This window comes from Heloderma suspectum, chromosome 4, assembly GCF_057233095.1.
Source record: "Heloderma suspectum isolate Gila_16-S chromosome 4, 16-S_ref, whole genome shotgun sequence".
Classification (NCBI taxonomy): Eukaryota; Metazoa; Chordata; class Lepidosauria; order Squamata; family Helodermatidae; genus Heloderma; species Heloderma suspectum.
Window position 1 is genome coordinate 312,073,699 of NC_139461.1, and position 22,334 is coordinate 312,096,032.

The window sequence follows — 22,334 nt, forward strand, 5'->3', positions numbered from 1 at the left end:
CAAAAGAAGCGTCGTTTCTAAGTCGTGGGATCCACTCTACTCTGTGCTGGTCAGAGCTCACCTCAGAGACTTGACCTGTAATTTATTTATTTATTCATTCATTCACAACATTTATATATCACTCCATATCTAAAGCATGTCTCCATATCCATATCTAAAGCAGATTCCGGACCGGTGAACATAAAAGCTAAAATAGTAAATAGATTAAAAGATTAAAACACCATTATTAAAATTATTCTTTTTAAAAACAGAATGCCAATAAAAAAATGTGGCTGGTCTGTTAAGGAATGCTCAGAGCTGTTTCCAGAAAGCACCGAGAGCAACACAGTGCTGGTGCCTGCCTGACCTGCAGGGCAGGGCGTTCCAAAGAAAGCGGGCCACCACACTGAAAGCTCTTCTCCAGGTGGACTCCAATCATGCCATAGGTCCATGTGGAACCACCAGGAGCAAGCAAATGAGTAAGGGCAAATCTTGGATTCCTTAACCCATGATTTGCTATACACAAGTAGGAGTGAGCGAGCGTGCTGCCTTCCACTTGCTCACTTCCGCTTTTAATCAACCACCTCCTTCATAGGTTGTGGAGCATGATGTGTGAACTTGGAGCACTGGGTTGTTTAGGGGCTAAGCAACCCAGAAGTTAACCTATGTTTGTTGTTGGGTTAACCACTGGGTTTTTCAGCCCATGATTTGCCGTTACGTGAGAACTGTCCATTCTGTCCAGTTCTGGACACCACACTTTAAGAAGGATTCAGATAAATTGGAACAAGTTCAGAGAAGGGCAACAAAGATAATCAGGGGACTAGAAACTAAATCCTACAAGGAAAGGTTGTGAAGGAACTGGGTATGTTTACCCTTGACAAGAGAAGACGGGGGACGGGGGAGAGAATATGATAGCACTTTGTACTTTAAGTACATAGTTGATATGTACTTAAAGGGTTGTCACACTGAAGAGGGCCACAGCCTGTTCTCTATCATCCCAAGACTGTAGGACACGAAATGTAGAAGGGGAGGGGGGAATAGACCATGAGCATGTGGTGAAACGTAACCGCCAATCAAAGAGGCCTAAGTGCCATAGCAAAAGATGCACATGCCAGAGACATCTGGGGAGGGACACTGTGTATAGGTGTTTCTGTGCAAATGCTAGAAGCCTCCGAGCCAAACTGGGATAGTTGGATTGCTTGTTTTTAAAGGAGAGCCTGAATGTAGTGGGCATCATGAAAACCTGGTGGAATGGAGAGAGCCAGCGGGGTACAGTCATCTCTGGATATAAACTCTACAAGAAGGACAGGGGAGGGCATACTGGGGAGGTGTTGCTCTGTATGTCAAAGAGGGCATAGTGCTGAGCAGACTAGAAGACCTCAAAGGGGCAGACCTTGCCACAGAAGTGCTGTGGGTGACAACATGGGGCTCTGCAACTAATTTAGTACTAGGAGCATGCTATCGTCCCCCAGGCCAGAAGGCTCAGGGTGACCTTGAGATGGAAAACAAAATCAGGCAGGCCTCCGAACGAGGAACTGTTGTAATATTGGGTGACTTCAGTTACCCCCACACTGACTAGATAAATGCATGTTCCAGTCACGACAAAAAGGTTAAATTTCTTGATGCCCTAAACAACTGTGCCGTAGAACAGTTGGTCATAGAACCAACCAGAGGGGAAGTGAACCTGGATTTAATCCTAAGTGGTGTTGCCCAGGACCTAGTATGAGATGTAAATGTTGAACCAACTGGAAAGAGCAACCACAGTGCTATCAGATTTAATATACATATATATATAAGTGGACAGTTACCCAGGAAGTCTAGCACAGTCACATTTGACTTCAAAAGAGAAACTTCTCTAAAATGAGGGAACTGGTAAAAAGGAAGCTGAAAGGGGGAGTTAAGAGGGTTAAATCCCTTCAAAATGCTTGGAGGTTACTCAAAACCACATTAATAGAAGCTCAGCTAAAATGTATACCACAGGCTAGGAAAGGTAGCACCAAGTCCAAGAAGTCACTGGCATGGTTAATGAGCAGCGTCAAGGAAGCTATTAGAGAAAACAGGGCTTCCTTCAGAAAATGGAAGTCTTGCCCAAGTGAGAAAAACAAAAGGGAGCACAAGCTTGCACAAAGGCGATGTGAGTAGGTAATAAGAGATGCAAAAAAGCGTTCTGAAGAGCATATTGCAAACAATATCAAGGCCAACAATAACGAATTCTTTAAATATATGAGAAGAAGGAAACCAGCTAGGGAGGCAGTTGGACCATTGGATGACAATGGAATTAAAGGAGTACTGAAGGACGACAAGGAGATTGCAGAGAAGCTGAAAGAATTCTTCTCATCCCATTGGCAGCAGGTTGGCCACTTTGTGAACAGAACGCTGGACTAGATGGACCCTTGGTCTGATCTGGCATGGCTCTTCTTATGTTCTTATGAAATAACGGGCTAAATTCACAGGAAGACAGGTTTCAGTTGAACATCACGAGCAACGTCCTAACCGTCAGAGCAATCAGACCATGGAACTAGCTGCCTGGGCAGGTGGTGGGCTCTCTGTCACTGGAGGTCTTCAAGCAGAGACCAGATGCTACCTGTCAGAGATGCTTTAAACTCAATTCCTGCACTGAGCAGGGGGTTGGACTCTGTGGCCTAAATGGCCCCTTCCAGCTCTAAGATTCTGTGGTCAGACCCGGGCAGAGAGAGACTGCCCATTCCTGGGTATATGAGCCAGTTAATTCATTTAGCAGAATTGGGTGGTGAAGCTCTTCCTGGTGTACAGTTTACACTGCAGATGGGAGACTTGCTTGGTTGAGTGTTCCCCATGCTTAAAAAAGAAGACAAACACTTCGAGAAGAGTTAGCCTGGCGTTCTCCCTGGCGTGTTAGTTTTCTGTGTGTAAGGAGGATATCTGATTTGGTTGGGGGTGGGGGGGAAATTCATACTCTCATACGTCTGGAGGGTTTTCCTTCAGGACAGTCTTATGAAATCTAGTTTAACTCCCAAGAGAATTGCAGTATTGAAAGCAACAGAAAAGCCACCTGGTTCTCCACCTCTGCTGTGAAACAGGTCCCACCATACCTGCAGATATCAAGCCTACACAAACCGGATCACCGCATGCCACAAGCAGAACCTGTGTGGACGTCCAAGCATCCCAGGGTCCCGGGAGAGATGTTGAGAATGTTGACAGAATAATTGCCGTGTGTGTGTGTCTCTGTTTTCTTTGGCAGGATTATCGGTGGTGGTGGAGAACTTTCCTGGTATCTGGAGGATCTGCCTTCTATGTGTTGATTTATGCAATCTTCTACTTCGTGAACAAGGTATTGTAGCAAGTCAGAATTCTGCCTTCCCTACAGGCTTTGGTCTGGGGTTGTATAGTTGCAAAAGCTTTTGGTTGCTGTCTTAAGGTGGGGAACTCTGGGCAGAGAGGTTTGTTCAACAGCTTGCTCCACAGGGGCTGAGGGAGTTTCCTGTTCTGCTTTTCGTCAGTGAAAGAGGGTCAGTGCTGAGGATTTCTCCCCTTTGCCTGCCTTTCCGCCTGACCTTTTGGTTTTCTCTTGCAGCTGGACATTGTCGAGTTCATTCCCTCTTTGCTGTACTTTGGCTACACCACCCTCATGGTGCTGTCCTTCTGGCTCTTGACAGGGACCATTGGCTTCTATGCAGCCTACATGTTTGTCCGCAAGATTTATGCTGCTGTGAAAATAGACTGAAGGTGCTCGGACACTGCACGACACAAAGCAGCCGTCCTCTCAGTTTCCTCCTAGGAAGGAAGTGGGGAACTCTCCAAGGAAACAAAAACCCGGTGGGAGCGGGACACAAGAAATAAAAAATAGTTCTACTTTTGGAATGTAATCTTTGGCACAGGGTCCATGGAATCAGGATTCTTCTGGAGGGGAAGGGCATGTAGATACTTTGCATTTTAACTTTTATTCTATTCTGGTTATAAGGGATTTTTTTTAGATCAGAAGCATCCCGCTCAATGAGTAGGTTTTCTTGTCTATTTTTTCTTTGTCATGACAATAAGATGAGACTGCAGTGGTTACAGGTGTGTGAAATAGGTATTGAGTTCAGGGAGAAACATCCTTTAGTTATTGCACAGAGTAGCCTTTTGCTGTGCCTGGGCTTGGCAAAAGAAAATGAAGGTTATGGTCTCCAGGTTATGGTCTCCAGAGAGAGAGAGTTCTACAACACTGTCATGTCTCTCCTGGTGCTGTGGAGGCGCCATTTCAGAACTAGGCAAGTGCAATTTCTCACAGAGGGCTTTTGAACTGTAGCCCTCCACCCTGCCTCCCATCTGGTCGATGCTGGAGGTTTGAGTGAAGACAGCAGCAGCAACTGCTTGTCTGTCTTGGCAAACTCGCTTGCTTTGAATGATGATAAAAGAATGACATGGAAGTGCTTCCTGTTGAGAATGGAATGGGCCTGCACACTGGAGACGGCTACTCGGAAATCCTGGTGAAATCCCAGAGAATCTCCCCAGCAAATCTTGGATTTGGCTGGTGAAAAGAGACCCAATCCAGAAAAACTCGCTCCACTGCTCATGTGCCAAGGAGTCTATGGCTCAGATGCTGAGAATTGCTGCTGTAATGTGCAAGAGAGGGAAGGGAACTGGATGAGTTTTGCTTCTTTCAAGAAAGGAATTAATTGCTCCTCTGTTCCTGGAAGTTTTCAAACCCCACCCATGCCATTCTAGCTGACCCATATTCTCTTCATCTGTCCAGTTCTGTCCCTCTAGAAATTGAAGTGTATTGGTGGTTTTGCTCTTGACCTCTGTGTGAACTGGATGTGTGGTCAGGGACCAACGTCCATTAGTTAACAAATATACTCCCACCTTTTCCTATTACTGGGAATGACATTTGGGGGGTTGTAAAGATTTATACTATCAAAAGTTAGTCCTTAACCAAGCACAATAGATCTGTCTTCTTGGAGATGGAAGCTCGCTTGTACTCTAGGCATTGCAAACCAATCTGAATCCTGTTACTGGAAGATGGTTAAAGCAACTCCTTTGACAAGCAAAATCTTTTTTATGTGAGATCAGAGTGAAAATAGGTTTGATTTAAAAAAAAAAAATCCTGCTGGAAATGCAAGTTAGTTATGGGATGGGCTAGTTCCAAGCTGCAGTGATTTTTTCACCCAGAGATGAGAAATATCTATAAATACTTCCACCTTATAAACATATTCTCGTGGCAAAAGTGGGACAGTGCCATAGGGAGAAAAATACTTTTAATTATTCATGGTTATATCCCTTTGGGAGTACACTTTAAAAGAATACGTCAACATGAAGTTCTCATCAGTGATGAGATATCCCTGTTGTGTATGTTGTATTTTAATTTGCCCCCTAAAAAACACCCTTGCCCTCCGATGACTGCAAGAAAAGATCTGCTATTATGTTCTTTACATGGTGTAAGCAAAAACTGGTCTCCAGGAGTATGGAGCAGCCTTCCCCGGCTGGGCACCTTCCAGGTGATGGTAGCATTGGGAGTCCAGTACAACTGGAAGACACCTGCTTGGGGGAGGCTGGCATAAAGAATGGGAAGTCTGGAGCTGCTCTCTGCCCTCCCCCCCCCGCCCCTTCAGTTGCCTCACTGCCCATCAGGCCAGAGCCGCATCAGCCAAGAATCAAGGTCTGGCAAATGGGAGCCGTAGTATTTGTTACTTATGCTGTGGATTCCTTTGTGAGCTCTGATTTGAACTAGCTTTAGGATATTTAAGTGAATTCCACCCCACCTGTGATTTTTTTCTAGCCAGATCTGCACTATCCTCACCTTCCAAGTTCCTTGTATTTTTAATGTATTGTTCAAGCCCAGCTGTAAATAAATATGCTGTTGTCCTGTTGTCAGTCTTGTAAATGTTGTTCGAGCAACTCTCATTGCCCTGCCACAGGTGCTCCGTTCATATTTTCAAGGTACAGCTCACAGGTAGCATCTCTCACACTTGCCCTGTTGGCAGGAAATTCAGTCTTGTTTTTGTGAGGAGGAAGGCTTTGCTACAGTTCTGAGTCGGCAAAGGGAGCTCTTATTTCTTCCTTTTTGTCCTGTCCATCCTATTTTATGTGTAACTAAAGAGTGTTTCCCACTTGGAAAATGGGGGGGGGGGGCAGTCAGCATGTTGGGTTGGTATATGTTATCTCCTCAGCCACAAACAAATGGTTTGGGAAATCACTTATCTTTGTTTTAGAAAGAGAACTCTGTGAACCACTTCTGTACAACAGCCAGTGTGGGCTAGCAGTACAGGAGTGGGCAACCTAGTACCCTCCAAATGTTTTGGATGACGGCCCCCATAAACCCCAGCCAGCATTTGAAATGGTCAGGAATTATGGGAGATGTAGTCCAAAATGTCCAGAGGGCACCAGAGTTGGAATATTAGGCTAGGACTGGGGAGAGACAGGTTCTAATCGCTGCTCAACTATGAAGCTCTCTGGGTGACCCTTGGGCAATCCCCCAGTCAGCCTATCTTATCCCACAGGCTTGTTGTAAGGATGAAATGGAAGGGGGAATTGTATATGTTGCCTTGAGATCCTTGGAGCAAAGGTGGCATATAAATGTAATGAAGCAGTTCCTTCAGTGGGAGTTGTTCTCCCATTCTTAAGGCAAAGGTGATTAGAGAGGGTTGTGTTGCATTTCCTTAGGAAATGTACAGCATGTGCTAGCAGGTACAGACTTCCTGAGAATCTGCATTCATGTAACTTTTTGCAGCTTTACAGTCCTGTCTTGATTCAAGGGCTGCACAATATATAGCTTAGGGATAAAATGTAGCTTTGCCTTCATGTATGTATAGCTGTCCAGCTGCAGTCTTTCCAATTTTTGTGGCTTGCCAACATTACAGGGGTACGAAAAGATACCAACAGCCCCTTCCAAAGTTGCAGAGGACACGGAGATGCAACTCTTTGCTTCGGTGCTGCTTCTAGCAGTGGCCATCCCTACCCACAAGCTATATTTTAGGCACTTTTACAAATGAGGACATATGTAACTGCCTGATAGTAAACCCTAACCCTTGGACCATCTAGCTTGGTATTACACTGGTTGGGATCCCTCCAGGGTTTCTCCTGGGCATTTCCCAGCCAAACATGGAGATGCCAGGGATTGAACCTCGGGCCTTGTGTATGCAATGCAGGTGCGCTACCATCAAGATACTTGGTGGGGTAAGGGAGCAGAGAAAGAGAAATCAGCAAAATGTTTACTCTGCTACTGAGTTAGGGTCTTTCCCCTAGATCAGCAGTGGGTAATCTTTGCCCCAGCAGGTCACATGCAGTGGTAGATAAGGGACTCCGTGTATGCACATTTCCCCCACCTCCATATGTGAGGATGAGGATTAAACCTCCCCATGGCGCATGCAGAGATCTCATGGCACCTCCCTCCTGCAGCTGAAAAGCTGTTTCCAGCACTGGGGGGTGGGGGGACAGCCCTGTGCACCACCCAGCCCATCAAACAGATCATTGGCAGGCCAAGTGGAGTGCAATTGTGATGGGAAGGATGACCCACAGAAAGCCGCCCCCACGCACCTTCCTCCTGGCCATAATCTCAACTGACACAGCCTACCACTCCCCCCCCCCCCCCTGATGTTAATCAGCTATAGACTCCACATCACTAAAATTACTAAGCGGGACTAGAAACAAAATGTTACAGAATATACCCATACCCAAGAGGAATGCTCTTGTTCAGGGCTCCACTCAGCAAGCTATGCCTTCCTACAGAATACTGTCACGGGGTCAAAAAGGCCAATATCCCCCCCTCCTTTTAAAAAAACTTCCAACTGCCAGTAGTCTGGGGCTTCCAGAGATCACTGACTATGCATAGTCCGTACTGAGCTGTTTTTAGCCTTCCCTTTCTAAATTTACACATGTAAATTATTCTATATATAGAATCCCCTGCCCTCCTGAACTATATAGAAACCTCTCCCTCCTGTATAAGTGGCCCCATTTCACTTCCAAACTGGTATGCACTTGACCATTAGTGTAATAAACCGTAGCAAAATTGCACTCCCACAAACAAAACAGAAGAGCTGATACTTCAAACATTTTTAATAAGCAATTTCATTTTTTAAAAAATGAACACACCCTCTTTCATTTTGAACTTAATTCGGTAAGACAAAAGAAAAGCTAACTGAACAATGATGAACTGTACATTTCCTAATGGCACTTCAATCTTTACAGTTTTAAAAACCTGGACTTGTAAGAAGTCCTACAATACTCTGATAAAGAGGAGGTTATTTACTGTGTTTAGAAAAGTGCTAGATTTGTTTGAGAAGTCCAGCTTCAGGCCAAGAGGGCCTTAGCGGCTCTAGCAGAGGGAGGGTAAGCAGGGGAACTTGGGAGACCAGGCTGGTATGGCTCAGGTGGGCCAGGGAGGTCAACTCCAACTTGGAAGGTGTAGGGATGGAGAAATTCCAAAGGAGCCCACTGAAGTCCAGCTGTTCCCCCACAGCTTTGAGCATGAGAGTAAACACAGTCAAGGGTCAAACACTTCTGTACAAAGCAAGGCCCCCTGCAGCACAAGCTGCTCAAGGCCACCAATTAACTTCCTGCTGTTCAGGGGAACAGGCAGCAGCTGCCCCATGGAAAGTGACTTAAGGGACAGAGAATTCCTAGACTTTGTCCAAATCAACCTCCAAAAGAAGGCAAGACTCCCGCTCAGTGAAGGCAGATGGTGTGGTCTTTTGCCCTCTTCTCTCTGTACAAAGCAGACTACGGAGGTGCACTGGATGCTATTATGGCTTCTGGAGACAGAGTTCAGCTCTTTGGCCCTGAGCATATGCCAACCCCAGCAAAGTTCACCCCCACAAAGGTTTTTCTCACGGGGGGGGGGGACCTATAGGCCGCTAAGCCTCATCCTCTTCCTCCCATATCCCCATTGCCCCCTTTCTCAGAGGTCACAGCAGTTGCCCTGTTCCCTTACGATCCTTTGCATGTGCACAGGTGCACTGTAATTAAGAAAACATGGCAGCCTTCACAAGCAGCAGGTACCTGGGAGAGGTGGCAGGTGGAAAGGGGTGGGCTGCCCCAGCCTGCCCTAGGCAAGGCTTCATCATGTTTAGCAATAAAATCTTGGTTAAACACATTACATAAAACATTCTTTAAAAAAAATGCAAACCACAGCTCTTGGATATTAGGTCAACTAAACAAAACAGATTTAATGAGATGTTGGCTAGAGGCCGAGAGCACACCATAAAACTGGGCAGGAAAAAAACCTCCATTTCGACAGGTTCCTCCCCCCAACTGCACTGATTTGATGATGATGAAACTGGCAAACAATAGGGAGATGCTGGGTTCATTGACACAAAACATACACATTTGCTTTCTTTGGATGGGTGCTCAACAGAGGGAGCATTCTAAGCTGTTTCAAGGACTAGGTGTTGCTATACAAAAGGCAGAAAATCATAAAGCAAACCAGAATCAAATGGACAACAAGAGATGTATTCTCTTCTCCTCCCCCAAACTCCCACTTTACCATATACTTTCTCCACCATTTTTGTTAAAATCTTGGGGTTGAATTGACACCAATGTGAGGGGAGGTGAGTATGCAACGCACATGTTTATTTATTTATTTATTATTAAATTTATTAATCGCCCATCTGGCTGGTCACCCAGCCAACACCTTGCAAGTCAGACTCTTACTACAGAGCTCATATGCAATAACCCATCTTAATTGGCATATCATCTATTTAAGCACAGATTCCTGTATGCTAGTCCAAAATGACATATGTCTTTCTCTTCTGGTAATTCAGCAGAGATTGGTACATCTTTTAATTTCTGCTTTCTAGTGGGCAAGTCTAGAAATAGTGGTATTTTTAAAATTAATTCCACTGGTTGTGAGGGATGTATTCAGAAGCTGTCTTCATAGGGGTGGGCAATCCCTAAAATATGGCAAGGAATAAAGAACCTGAAAAGGCATATTCCGAACACACAAGTATGGGATCAAAGACTCCAGAGATAGGATAACATATCAGATTTTTCTCTCAGGTTTCAAGCAACTTGCTATCTCAACAAGAAAAAAATGAATTAAGAATTTAAGAGGTGCCAGTTAAAGAAAGAGAAGGTACATATAATTTGATGTGATTACTATTTACACTAAGAAGAGGCCCATGCTAAGACTGGAAAAATAAAGCCACTGAACTTATTGCTAAACAAAAGGGAAGAAATAGCTTGGTCTGGTAGTAAAGAGCCTAAAATTGTGAAGAAATGTATTAGCATTCACAAAAGGAAGAAAGTGCAGATTGGTACAGCAAGAAACAGTGGCTGTTACAGGAACACTAGAGAACATAGAGCATTATTTTTGGGAGAGGAGGTGCTGTAACACTAGCACTAAGAAAGCCAAAGTACCAGTTTCCTCAACTGGGAGGTTAAAAAGTACACTGAAGGGGGATCTGGCTGCCAAGAAGGAATGGAAACAGAGGCTACTTAAGCCAATACCCCCTTTACTGTGACATAATAGGAGGTGCTTTTACCAGTTCATGTATGGCAAGAGTTGGCATTTGTGACACCAGAGACAACCTTGGCCTCCAATAGTTCATTAAAGGGTGGCAAATATCAGGGTGCACTATGCAAGGATACAAACAACTTTCACCAGTGCATGCATGTGGCAAGATCACCTCACTGTGACTTAGTGTGTCAATCATAAGCTCTGGGAAAGGGGGCAGGGAGGAGAGTGAAGGGTTGGTCATGGTGAAGTGGACTTCTCTGCAAAAAAAGAAAAGCCCTGCAGCTCCTAAGACCCATTCTGCTTCATGCAACTACCATAATGGACACCCCAGTATTAAACACATCACATGAAATCAATCCCATATATTTCTACATAATGCATTTAGGATCAAGAGCAAGGATAGGAGTGAAGTATGAAAAACCCACACGCCATTTGGAAAGCGTGAACACGGGACAGTTAGTTACCTTTTCATGTAGCCACAGGCTCAATGAAATTAACATACAGTAGTTTAACACAAAGGACATTTCCCCACCCCACCCCCAAATTGTTTGCCATCAAGCATAATAATGGCCAGAAGTATAGTAAGAGCATACACACCCCTCTCCCAAAAGGATCAGGTAATTCTCTGAGTATCAACAGCTGCTAGGCAAGATACTCTGGCTATCCACCTTAATGCTTCAGGAGGCACAAATATCTGAGGCTGTCAAAAGACGATTGTTTCTGAAGAGCAATGAGTTATGCTCCCCTTAGCACTAACCCTAGCCCAGGTGGTGGTGATGGGAATCTGTTAATTCCATTTTAAGTGTAGCCTCTGCCCAGGGTCCCAGTGGTGAAATTGATTAGGCCATTTGACAAGCAGCTTCAGGCACACTCAATTTCACTTCCATATTAAACAAAAAAAGTTTTAAGAAGGAATTCCTCCACCTCCCCTAAAAACCTAAACAGGCCTTGGTTAGGGCTTAGAGCCTTCTTTCATCCCACTACTAAGAACCACCATTCCAGACTTTCAAGGTTCTAGAAAATAAAAATTCCGCCCTTAGTCTGGACATGTCTGCACCTCCCCCCTGCCCCCAACAATGCATTCCGGTTGAAGGATACTAGAACATGATGGCAAACCACACACACACACTAGACAAAACATGTTTATTTTCTTTGGGTGAATGCTGATCTGTTCACTGGAGTTTTTACTCCACAAAGGACTATTATAAGTAAAGCTGAAGCAACTACAGATTCTTGGCTTTGAGAGAGGTACCCTTATGCCTTTGTTCTCCCCTTCTTTAAAAGACTAGTTGTGTAGCTATGTGGATAAAAGCTCATCCTTTTATATACTTCCAAAAGCAAAACAAAAACACTTCCTTCCCACTGAGCATGAACTGACAGAAAAAAAAGAACACATGTATTGCAGGCAACCATAGCTCTACAATGCCACCTCCAACTCCTTGAAAAGCAATTGCCTGTGAACAGCCTTAAAATGCTGGAGCGAACAGCATATTGTTATCTGCTTTTACCACCCTTTCCTTGAACAGGTAGTGGAGGCCTTTTGAGACCCTCTCTTCACGTCCACTCCCCACATTTCTTCACTGCTCACGTGGGACAGGAATATTACACTCCCAAGTACTTTTGTTTTTGAAACACTGATTTCAAGATCAGGCACAGGCTGCCACCAACCCACCTGCACCATTTTAACTGAACAATGGTGTTCCACTGCTACATACTTTCAGCAACATGCAGGTTTGGTCTCTGTTAGAAACAGAATACCAGACTGAATTGTCTGACCTATTACAGCTGTTTGTGTGTCCATTTCGCATTTATAGCTAAAAAAAACTTCTGTATCTCTCCCCACCCTGCCCACCGCCCCTAATTTCTAGCAAAGTAATTTTTGGTATAAACACAAATACTAAGTCTGGTGTCCAAGATGGCTCTGAATTGTTAAAAAAAACCTTAGGTTGGGAATTGATGCAGAGACACAAGTAATGGTGACAGAGTGATTCAGACGAATAGGGGCCAGAACCTGAAACAGTCTCCTGGGCCAAACATTTGCCAAAACAAAAGCTGGAAGCAGGCAACACGAGAGGCGGGAGTTTCCAAAAGCTGGAAAAGCCACGCAACTCATAAGTGTCGAGGTAGGGATGTGATGAAGACTGCATAAGAACAGATTGTGCAACAATTTCTGGAAAAAGAGAGTAACAGGAGATGCAACTGAGGTATCTAAAAATACTGAATGATAAGGAGAAGTCTAGGACCTCTCCTATTTACCCAGCGCAAGGCACACACTGAAATTAGAAAGGCAACGTCTGAAGACAGGTCAGGAAGCACAGCTTGTGGAACTCACTGCCATATGCAATTGCTGAGGTAAGTATTAATACAAAATATTAAACTGATATGAAAAAAACAACTTGAGAAAGGCTAGCCAAGCCCACAAGGCTGGGAAGGTGGGGTACCCTGCACACAAACTTTCAAAATACTGGACGTCAATGGGGGAAAGAGGCCAGACCTTAAAACAAGCTGGAATTAACAGGAATTGGTAGGGAAACCTTCTATGCATCTACTGAAGGGGGGGATCCAGAGGGCCCACTGACTGCATCAGAAGAACCAGTGCAGAGGTAGGCTTATAATACCCAGGCAGGCAAAAGAGGGCTGTAACAGACCCCTCTGGCTTTGCCCCCCCTGCATATGAGGTATAAAGAAGTGTACATCTGGGGCTTGAGGAGATACCCTGAAATGCAACACAGGCAGACTGCCCCTAAATGAGGCCACCAAGTGACCAAGTGTGAGTTCTTAAGAACGGGGAAGTAGGGAACCTACATCATGAGGTATTCACTGTGATACAGGCAGGCAGAATAGTCCATGTAGGTGGCTGAGGAAGGGCTAGAAACTGTGGGAGAACAAGTGGGCTTCAAGCAAGAGGGAGCGCAGAGGGAAACAGTATGATATGGAGAAGCAGACACTCCAGGGCAACTGGATGATGAGCACGACAGAGCCCAGTTCTCATGCAGTGGCAGCTAACTCTATATCCTCCTGACACCAACCCACTAGGGAAGATGAAGCATGCAGGGTCCGCCTCCTAGTAAAGCCAAACACTCACCCCAGGAGCACAAGGCAACCCCTGCAGTCACCCCACATTTTGCTTCTCCCTGTGCTTTGGTTTCTTGTGTTGATGCAGGACCCAGTTTTCTGCAGCAAACTCGACCGAGCAGTCCTCAAGGGGACAGAAGTGGTTAGGGTGACGCAGAAGGGGCTCCAAGAGCTCAGAGAGACAGAAGGGAGCACAGGAGCTTGTGGCGGCAAATAAATGTTGCAGGATCAGGGCCTGAAGGCATTTTGCAGAGAAGACGCCATTGGGTAAAACTTGCCACCCACTTCGCTGAAGCAGCATGTGGCATCAGTCTTGCTGAGCCACTGGAAGAGTGAGGCTGCAGCCCCGTTCATTTTTGTCCAAGCTTTGCCCACCCTGCCTATGAGGTTAATATGTTATGTGCTGTAGGCTGGGCTTGCCAGAGGTGGGTGTGGCTATTTCAGAGCACAGCCCAGGGGCTTCCTCCCAACAAACAGCACCTCGTAGGCACAGGGAGGATAAAAACAAGCCAGCCTCTTCTCAGGACTTGTAGCTCTTGGGCTATAACAACCCCACTGCTTAGCAAGCTTGTTTGTGCTTGAACAGCTAAGGATCAAGTGTAATCTTCAAGAGAGACCTCACTACTGAACAGTAAGCCACAGAAGTGGGAACAAACCCCCAAGCAATGAGCTTCCAGTAGGTCAGACAAGGCCATTACCCACCCCTCTCCGTCCTTACATGCACTTTGGGAAACATTACTCACAAGCACAAAAATGCAAGTTCAGCCTGTAATTTTGCAGGGTCCTGCACCAAAATCTGAGTGAAAACATCCACAGAGCAGTCAGCTGAACTGGCAAAAATCAAAGCAATCCAAAGTCAGTCTATTTTCCCCACAGGGGAAGAAATGGGAGAAGTAGTGAAGTGACATCAGCGTGACCTGATTATTTTGTGTAAACAGTGTGCTAGCTATGCCAGAAACAAAGACTGTGTTCCTGGCACTTCCTGATTTGTAATGGTGGGAAAAGGACCCATGGTTGTATAAATGCAGTTCTGCTGGAATGAGTCTTAATGAAGCGGCTCTGAAGAAAGAACCGCTGAATCTGCACACACCACAGACCCAGCATAGTGGGAATAGCCCCCAGAGAGGATGGAGGGGGATGGCGAGGAAAGACAGCCCATTCAGCCTGCCCTTGGACTGAAATGCAGAACAGATGTTGGGCCCTAACTTGGGACAGGCCCCAATTCAACCTCCTCCTAAAGGCTGGGAGCCCCAATGAAGGTCAGCGTAAAGCAGGGCTCCTGATTTACCAAAGAACAAAGTAGGAAAAAAAATACCTGAAATTCTATTTCCTGCAATCTACTCACTGTCCAGGACTGGGGCATACACCAAAGAGCGTACATAGCAGTTTCAGTTCACCAACACTCCTCCCTCAAGCTTTCCCAACCCATGGTAGAAAGGCCAACAAATCTGGGCCCCTCTGCAGTGCTCCATCCACACACACACAGGGAATCCCTGCTTTCTCCAGCTGTCTCACTGGAATGCTTGGTGGAAACGTGGCAAGGTGGTTGCGCCCAAGCCAGGCGAGAAGACCGAGGGCAATGAATGAAGGGCTCCAAAGCCAAGGGAGGCCGTAGCGCCTGATGACTCTTGAGGTGGCAGAGTGGTGAGGAGGGACTGGGTCTCTCCCTGCGAATAACCCATGACCAGCCCCCCTGATGACACGGGAGGGTTGCATGAAGGAAGGTTCAAAGGGAGGAAGCCCAGTAGGTGGGAGAAGTCCATGTTAGCAGCACAGAGCGCTTCGGAAAGCAGAGCAGGACTCTTGGAGAGCAGAGTCTCCTCCAGGGTGGCAGGCTGAGGAGAGGACGAGGATGGCTCACCAGGCATGAGAGACAGGCCTCCAGGAAGCTCTGCCAAACAGCTGTCCACCTCTGTTTTGGGTATTTTGTCAGGCAAATATGAGGTAGATCCAACCTGGTACTTTGGGGGAGGTTGCGGTGGGGAGGACGATTCCAGGGGGTAGCTCATTCCCATTGGCAGAGGGTTGGGTACTAAAGAATGGGGCATCCCTGAGTTGGGCATGGCTGGGACATGTGCCCCATACATGCCCATGGGCAGCATCCCAGGGAAACTCTTGCTGTTCATCACATCCCGGGATGCCATGCACAAGACGGGGCTCAGCTCTTCCTTCACGGACACAGTCGAACTGCAGCTCAGAAGGCTCAGCATGTCCACCGGTTCTGTCTTGATCTTCAGCAGTTCCTGGGAGTGGCTCTTCTTCATGTGTCTGGTCAGATGGTCTTTACGACCAAAGCGCTGGGCACAGTACTGGCACAAGAAGTCCTTCCGGCCTGTGTGCACGACCAGGTGCCTCCGCACATCTTTGCGGGTGTAGAAGCGCCGATCACAATGGTCACATGGGTGTTTCTTCTCCTTCACGCTGCCCGATGGCCTCCGGGAGTGGGCCTTGAGGTGCTCCAGCAGGACCTGGGTGCTCTCAAACATCTGCAGGCACACTTTGCAGCTGAGGTCACCACTGGCAGCAGCATGCATGGCCAGATGACGTCGGTAGCCAAGCTTGGTGTTGTAGTTCTTGCCACACTCTGGGCAGTGGAGGGCTTCTTTGTTGGGGTCGTGTGTCTGAAGGTGGTTGCGGAGGTGATCCTTGCGGTGGAACATTTTCTCACAGTACATGCATTGGTGGGGCTTCTGGGCAGAGTGGGTGGCCAGATGCCTTACCGGAAAAAGAGAAGCACAGATTACAAACGCTGTATCTCCCCTGCCAAAAAGGCTGGGGCAGGCTGTGGGGTATCAGTTATGGAATGGAAGGACCCCAAAGGGATGTCTAGTTCAAGAGAAGGACCCACTTACGGATATCCAGATCGTAATTGGGCTACAAGGAGAATGCTATGAAACTTGGCATGATGAGATCTTCACCAGCTGTTTCAGAAGGTGCTGCTAACTTTTCCCCACAATCATGGTCAAACTTTTGATCTAAAAGAACCATGCTGGGTCAGACAAAGGGTCCATTTAGTCCACACAGTAGCCAACCAGCTGCCTATGGAAAACTCACAAGCAGGACATGAGTGCAACAGCACCCTCCCACCCGTGTTCACCAGCAACTGGTGTACATGGGCATAGTGCCTCTGATATTGGAGATCATATACAGCCATCAGCTATTGACAGCCTTATCCTCCATGAATTTTATTTATTTATTACATTTTTATACCACCCAATAGCCAAAGCTCTTTGGGCAGTTCACAAATTTGTCCAATCCCCTTTTAGCCATCACTACATCTTATGGAAGCTAATTCTATAGTTTAACTACACGCTGTGTGAAGAAGGATTTTTAGCTGTCCTGAATCTCTCACCAATCAGATTCATGGGATGAATCCTTTGGGTTCTAGAATTATGAAAGACGGAGAAATATGTCTCCCAATCCACTTTCTCCAACCATGCATAATTTTGTACACCTCCATCTGGTCCCTCCTCACTCACCTTTTTTCTAAGCTAAACAGTCCCAGATCTTGTAACTTTTCCTCATAGGGGAGTGGCTCCAGCCCCTTGATCATTTTAGTTGACCTCTTCTGCACTTTTCCCAAGTGTACAATATCTTTTTTAGGTGTGGTGACCAGAACTGTACACAGTATTCCAAGTGTGGTCACAACATAGGTTTGTATAAGCGTAGCTATGATCCTAGCAGTTTGATTTTTGATTATTTTCCTAATTATGCCTAACATGGAGTTGGCCATTTTCACAGCAGCTGCACACTGGGTCAACATTTTCATCAAGCTGTCCACCACAACCCCAAGATCTCTTTCTTGGTCAGTCACTTCTAGCTCAGATCCCATCAGTGTGTATGTGAAGTTGGGATTTTTTGTCCAATGTGCATCACTTCACACTTGCATACAATGAATTAAATTTGCCATTTTGATGCCTATTCTCCCAGTTTGGAGAGATCCTTTTGGAGCTCTTCACAATCCTTTTTTGTTTGAACCACCATAAATAATTTGGTATCATCAGAAAACTTGGCCACTTCACTGCTCCAACAATTCCTACAACTGACCACTGTCCCTATTCTCTATATAATCTATTCTCCCATTCCTGTCTGACTACTTCTCTTCATATTTAGTTCTAAAGCTGTATTTCCATTGGATTTGACTGTGGGACATGTCCAGTGTTTGGGTTCATTCCCCCCTACTCTACAGAGAAACACTGCCCAGAATGATTTAAATTGCTTGCTGACCGCTCGGAGATGCAGGCTATGATCTACCCTCACACTGTAGGCTTCCCTGTTCTGGTGCAGGAAGGAGGCAGATGAAAGGACAGATGCCTCCTTCCTCACTTGTTGTGTATTTTAGGAGACAATTCTTCTCCCTCCTTCCATTCTTGGCCATCCAGAAGATGTTTATCCTCATGTAATAAGAAGTATCACTGTCTAGTAGAAGCTGGAGATTTAGGAGACACGTATGCTTTTCTGAAGTAGCAATATCCCCCCACCCCCTTCTCTTCTCTCTCACACACACACTTAAGTGTGCAGTTGCCAATGATTGGTGCTGGACAAGAATCTGGGAGAGTCATTTTCAAGGCACAAGCTAGCCCTGCCTTTGCAAATCATTATTTCTGTCTCAGTTTCCAATCTGCATTATGGGGCTGGGGGAATACCACAAAGGGCTATTGTGAGGATAAGAGGATATCTACCCATAGTCTTAGGAACAGAGTAGACTTATTAGTCTAAATCATGTAAGTTGTGAAGAGCATGTAAGTTGTGAAGACTCCATTTTTCAGCAGGACCACAAAAGGCACACTCCCAATGTCTTCTTAAACACCATTCCCAGCCACCATGCCTTCTTACAGGGCTGCTCATGCGCAGCATTCCTAAGAGACTACGGCAGCCAGGACAAAGGCACTTGGTGGCTCCCAAGAGCAGCTGATGCTGAGGCAAGCTGCTGTTTCTCCTTAACAGGGTTACAAGTGGACCCCCAGGGACTTGTCAAGGCAGGTGGGGGCCAGAACATGGACATATTTGTTCACTGATTCGATTTAGCCTGCCAAGGAGCTCAGGATAGTGCACATGGTTCTGCTACCCACCTCTGTCCTCAGAACATCCCTGTGAGGTAGGTTGAGCTGAAATATAGTGACTGGCCAAATTCATCCAGTGAGGTACATGGCTCAGTAGGGACTTGAACGTGGGTCCCAGTCCAACAATTTAACCATTACACCACATACCTGTACAGCTTGTACTTGGAGGCAAAGGCCTTGCCGCAGTGCAGTTGTGGGCAGCAGTACGGCCTCTGCTCCGGGTTTGCTCTCAGCTTATCCACAGTGGGGAAGGAGGCTCCTGACAGCTCGTATGGGCATTTCCCTTGGCTCTCACTCTCTCGGCCCTTGGGTCTGGCCACTAGTTTCCAGCCTGTCTCCTCCTCCTCCTCCTGCTTTGCATCTTGAATCCAGTTGGGGACGCTGGTGAAGAATGCTGTCATGGCAGGCCTAGTAGAGGAGGGCCATACGAAGTAGAACTCCTGCCCATGGGCGTTTCACTGGTACGGTCACATCCACACTTTTCAAAAGTTTCAACAGGAAGAGGTGTCCACCTAGAAAGGCCAATGACATACTTATGGGAAGTAAATACACACATGCACAAAGCAGGGAAAAAAACAGCCCCTATTTTAAAACCCTAGGTTTTATCCTCTTTTAGGCACCCATCCTATACAGAGCAGAAGAAAATCTTTATACTTCTAGATGTCAGTAACAAACTTCAAGGAGAACCTAGGGTTTTTTTCAGTCCTGAAAATGCAGGTCCCAGTACTTAGAAGACCATTGCCATGACTTGAAATATCAATGCAAGTGCAGAATTCCTGGAACTACAATGTAATCACTTTGCTTTTTTTTTTTTTAAAGTGCTCGCTCAGGACTTTGTCCAGCTTACCTTATTGTTTGATTTGCTGGCACAGCAAGCCTTGGGTTAAATGAAAGACACTCCCTTTACTTTTGAAATATGTGATGGAGGAGATGACATTTACCTTGTCCAACACTTTTCTCCATATTGCTTCATATAGGTGAGCTGCCCCACATAAGGCCTGGAATATACCCACCTTGGCTCTGGAGACTAGTCTTTCTAATCTAGTTTCCAATTTCAGCTGCATTTCTGCAGCTCAAACATTAGGGATGACCTTACAAACCCTTCAGCATCAGAGAATGTAGTGAATCATGTGCCTCCCCTTATCAATCCCAACCCTCCTTCGTTCACCTATTGAACGCTCCTAAGAGTAGATGTTACACTGTATTACTGCGGTTGGGGAAATGTACTTTGGGACAAGAGTTATTGATTTGGGAACACCAATCCTACAGTAATGGTGATGGGGGGCGGGGTAGCCCTGATCACTGCTCAGCTGGGAGATCATACAAACACCCACCTGAGCTGCTCTAAGATTTCAGAAGGAAGAGTAGGATGCAAGAATAAAAAGAGACATTTGAAGGCTAGTGTCAGAACTAATAGTTATAAACACACTCTTACAGTGCAATCCCATACATGTCTACTCAGAAGTAAGTCCCACTGTGTTTAATGAGAATTACTCTCATGTAAAGAACTGCGGCCTAAGGTGGCAAACCTATACCTACTTAACTGGGAGTAAGCCCAATGGAACACAGTAAGATTTACTTCTGAGAAGACATGCATTGGATTGGGGTGCATATATACACCTTTTTATTTTTAAAATTGAAATTTCTAGCATACCATTGGCATTAAATGTCATAATAGTAGTAGTGTATAATTTATATATGACTCTTTATGAATCTTATCATGCTCATCTTGGCCTATGAGGTATATTATTACTGTTTTAATTTTATAGCTGGGAAATTGAAATGTTCTCTTGCTTTTGTTTCCTCCCTTCCATTCTTTGAGTGTAAGCTCTTTGGGGCAGGGACATGTCTTCTTTAAAGAACCATATGCACTGACAGTGCTGTATAAATAATACGCATCATTTTCAGAAGACAGTCATGCCAGAGCCACCTCTCAGCTGCTTTCTCAGACTGAAATTATGCTCCTTAATTTAATCTGAACAAGGCCCACTGAGACAAAGAAGCTTCCGCTGGAGTAAGAGCCTGGAGGCTCCAAAGCTCTAACTAAAGTCCTATGTCTGCATCCCAGTCAGCGTCCTACATTTCACTCCTTTTTTAATTCATAAAGCTTGCCCTTGATCTTTGTCCAAGTAAAATTTCCTGCTTGCATCAATTTTTTTTGAAGTATGATTTTTGTGCTTACATATCTGCCTAGGAACCTGGCAAGATGACAGGGCAGACAGCCATTCAGCTGAGCCAAGTGTTTCCATCCAAGTAGGTCAAACAGGACAAGGCCACATGACCTCCTCAGGGAGATGGGCACAGAGCCAGAACTGCAGTGCTTCTCTTCTCTCATGCCCTTCCCCCTGCTGGCAGAAAATGAACTGCCCATCAGCACTTGGGACAGCGAGCTTGCAAAACTAACAGACAGCCTCTCTTGCTCTGTCAAGGGCTCCAGCTAGACTTGACTGGCTAAAATGTTGGTTATGTAGCTAAGCCCTTCTGCAGAATACCAGAGTCAAAGAATCCGCTATGAGAAAACAGCTGCAAAAGGTGGATAATCTAGTTTTATGAAATTAAAACAGATTAAAATCCCTCCAAAAATATGCAGAGTTCCTGGCACCACACTCCCATCTGCTGCCAAAAGGGAAGATAACACAGACAATCAACCCTTTATGACTGGAACCCCAAATTCCTCCAGTTGGGGGGATATCTGTAGGACTCCTTGAGAGGTCCATCTTCCTTGTTTTTAGGGAGGGGCATCTATGGAGTTCCCTATTTATCCTTCCTTCTGGCAACAGAACATTGCTACCTTATACCAAGCCAGGCTACTTGCCCATCTAGCCCAAGATTGCCAGCTTTGACTGCCAGCGGCTTCTTCAGATCTCAGGCAGAGAGAGGGAGAGAGAGCTTTCCCATCACCTGCGATCTGGCCTTGTTCACTGGCTCTATCAGAGATTGATTTGGAACCTTCTGCATGCAAAACATGTGCGCTGCCACTGAGCTGTGATCCTTCTGGAAGAAATGCAGGAATTCCTTTGAGCCTCCCCCACCCCTTGCCCACAAAGCCAGGAAAGGGGGTATCTTATGCCTGCAACTTCCTCCCAGAACACCTAGATGACACCCCTTCCTTCAAACCTGGGCTCAGAACCCACTTCTACTGTGAAGCATACCCCGTAAAACCTTCTCTCCAGCAGAAACTAGGCCTAGGTCCATGGAGCGGCATTTGGGCATAGTCTCCACCTGCTGCCCTGCCCGCCTTCTGCGGCCTCTTTGTGCCCAGCCTCAGACTGGAAGCTCCTCGGGGCAGAAACGTGCCTTTTTGTGTTTACTATGCAAATGGGCCGGACGCACAGATACGCACAGCATTGTTACCACCATCACCGGAGGGGGGGAGGAAGCCCCAACCCTAAATTGGGGACAGCGAAAGGGCGAGTTCCATGGGGGCTCTCCTCATCAGACCCCCCTCCCCCGCCCGCCCTTCGGCCCGCATGCGCACTTCCGAGAAGGCGCCCCCCGCGCTCACCCCCGCCCCACGAGTCGCTCCTCTCAGCGGTCTCGTCCTGGCGCCTTCAGACACAGGAGGAGGAGGGCCCCGTCGTTGCTGAGGTGACTGGGGGAGCGGCGGCGGAGGCCCCATGGCCAGAGGCTCTGGCGAGGAAGGAAACTTCGACCAGGGGAGCAGCCGCAGGGGCGCCTCAGCCGCCTCTATTTTCCTCTCGCGGGCTCGCTCGCGCCCCTCAAGGCCTCCATGGCGCCACATCCGGCCCAGACCGGAAGCCGCCGCGGCCGCGGCCTGCCTGCTGGCCCCGCCCTTGCGCGCGGGG

At 46.5% G+C, this 22,334-nt stretch overlaps 2 protein-coding genes across 4 annotated transcripts in view; one reads left to right on the forward strand and one right to left on the reverse strand.

The window, feature by feature from the left end:
• Window positions 1-5,068, forward strand: part of TM9SF4 (transmembrane 9 superfamily member 4) — a 42,337-nt gene extending 37,269 nt beyond the window's left edge. For all 3 annotated transcript variants that reach the window (XM_084854558.1, XM_084854559.1, XM_084854560.1), the window contains exons 17-18: window positions 3,200-3,289; window positions 3,533-5,068. In XM_084854558.1, coding sequence (XP_084710684.1) covers window positions 3,200-3,289; window positions 3,533-3,682 — 240 coding nt within the window. In that variant the 3' untranslated portion in view covers window positions 3,683-5,068. The remainder of the gene's footprint in view (window positions 1-3,199; window positions 3,290-3,532) is intronic.
• Window positions 5,069-7,977: 2,909 nt separating this feature from the next.
• On the reverse strand, window positions 7,978-22,324 carry PLAGL2 (PLAG1 like zinc finger 2). The gene is made up of 3 exons (XM_084854561.1): window positions 22,034-22,324; window positions 18,676-19,040; window positions 7,978-16,180 (listed from the first exon to the last, which is right to left on the reverse strand). The coding sequence occupies exons 2-3, from the start codon at window positions 18,927-18,929 to the stop codon at window positions 14,977-14,979; spliced, it is 1,458 nt and encodes a 485-aa protein (XP_084710687.1). The 5' UTR covers window positions 18,930-19,040; window positions 22,034-22,324; the 3' UTR covers window positions 7,978-14,976.
• Window positions 22,325-22,334: the final 10 nt, after the last annotated feature.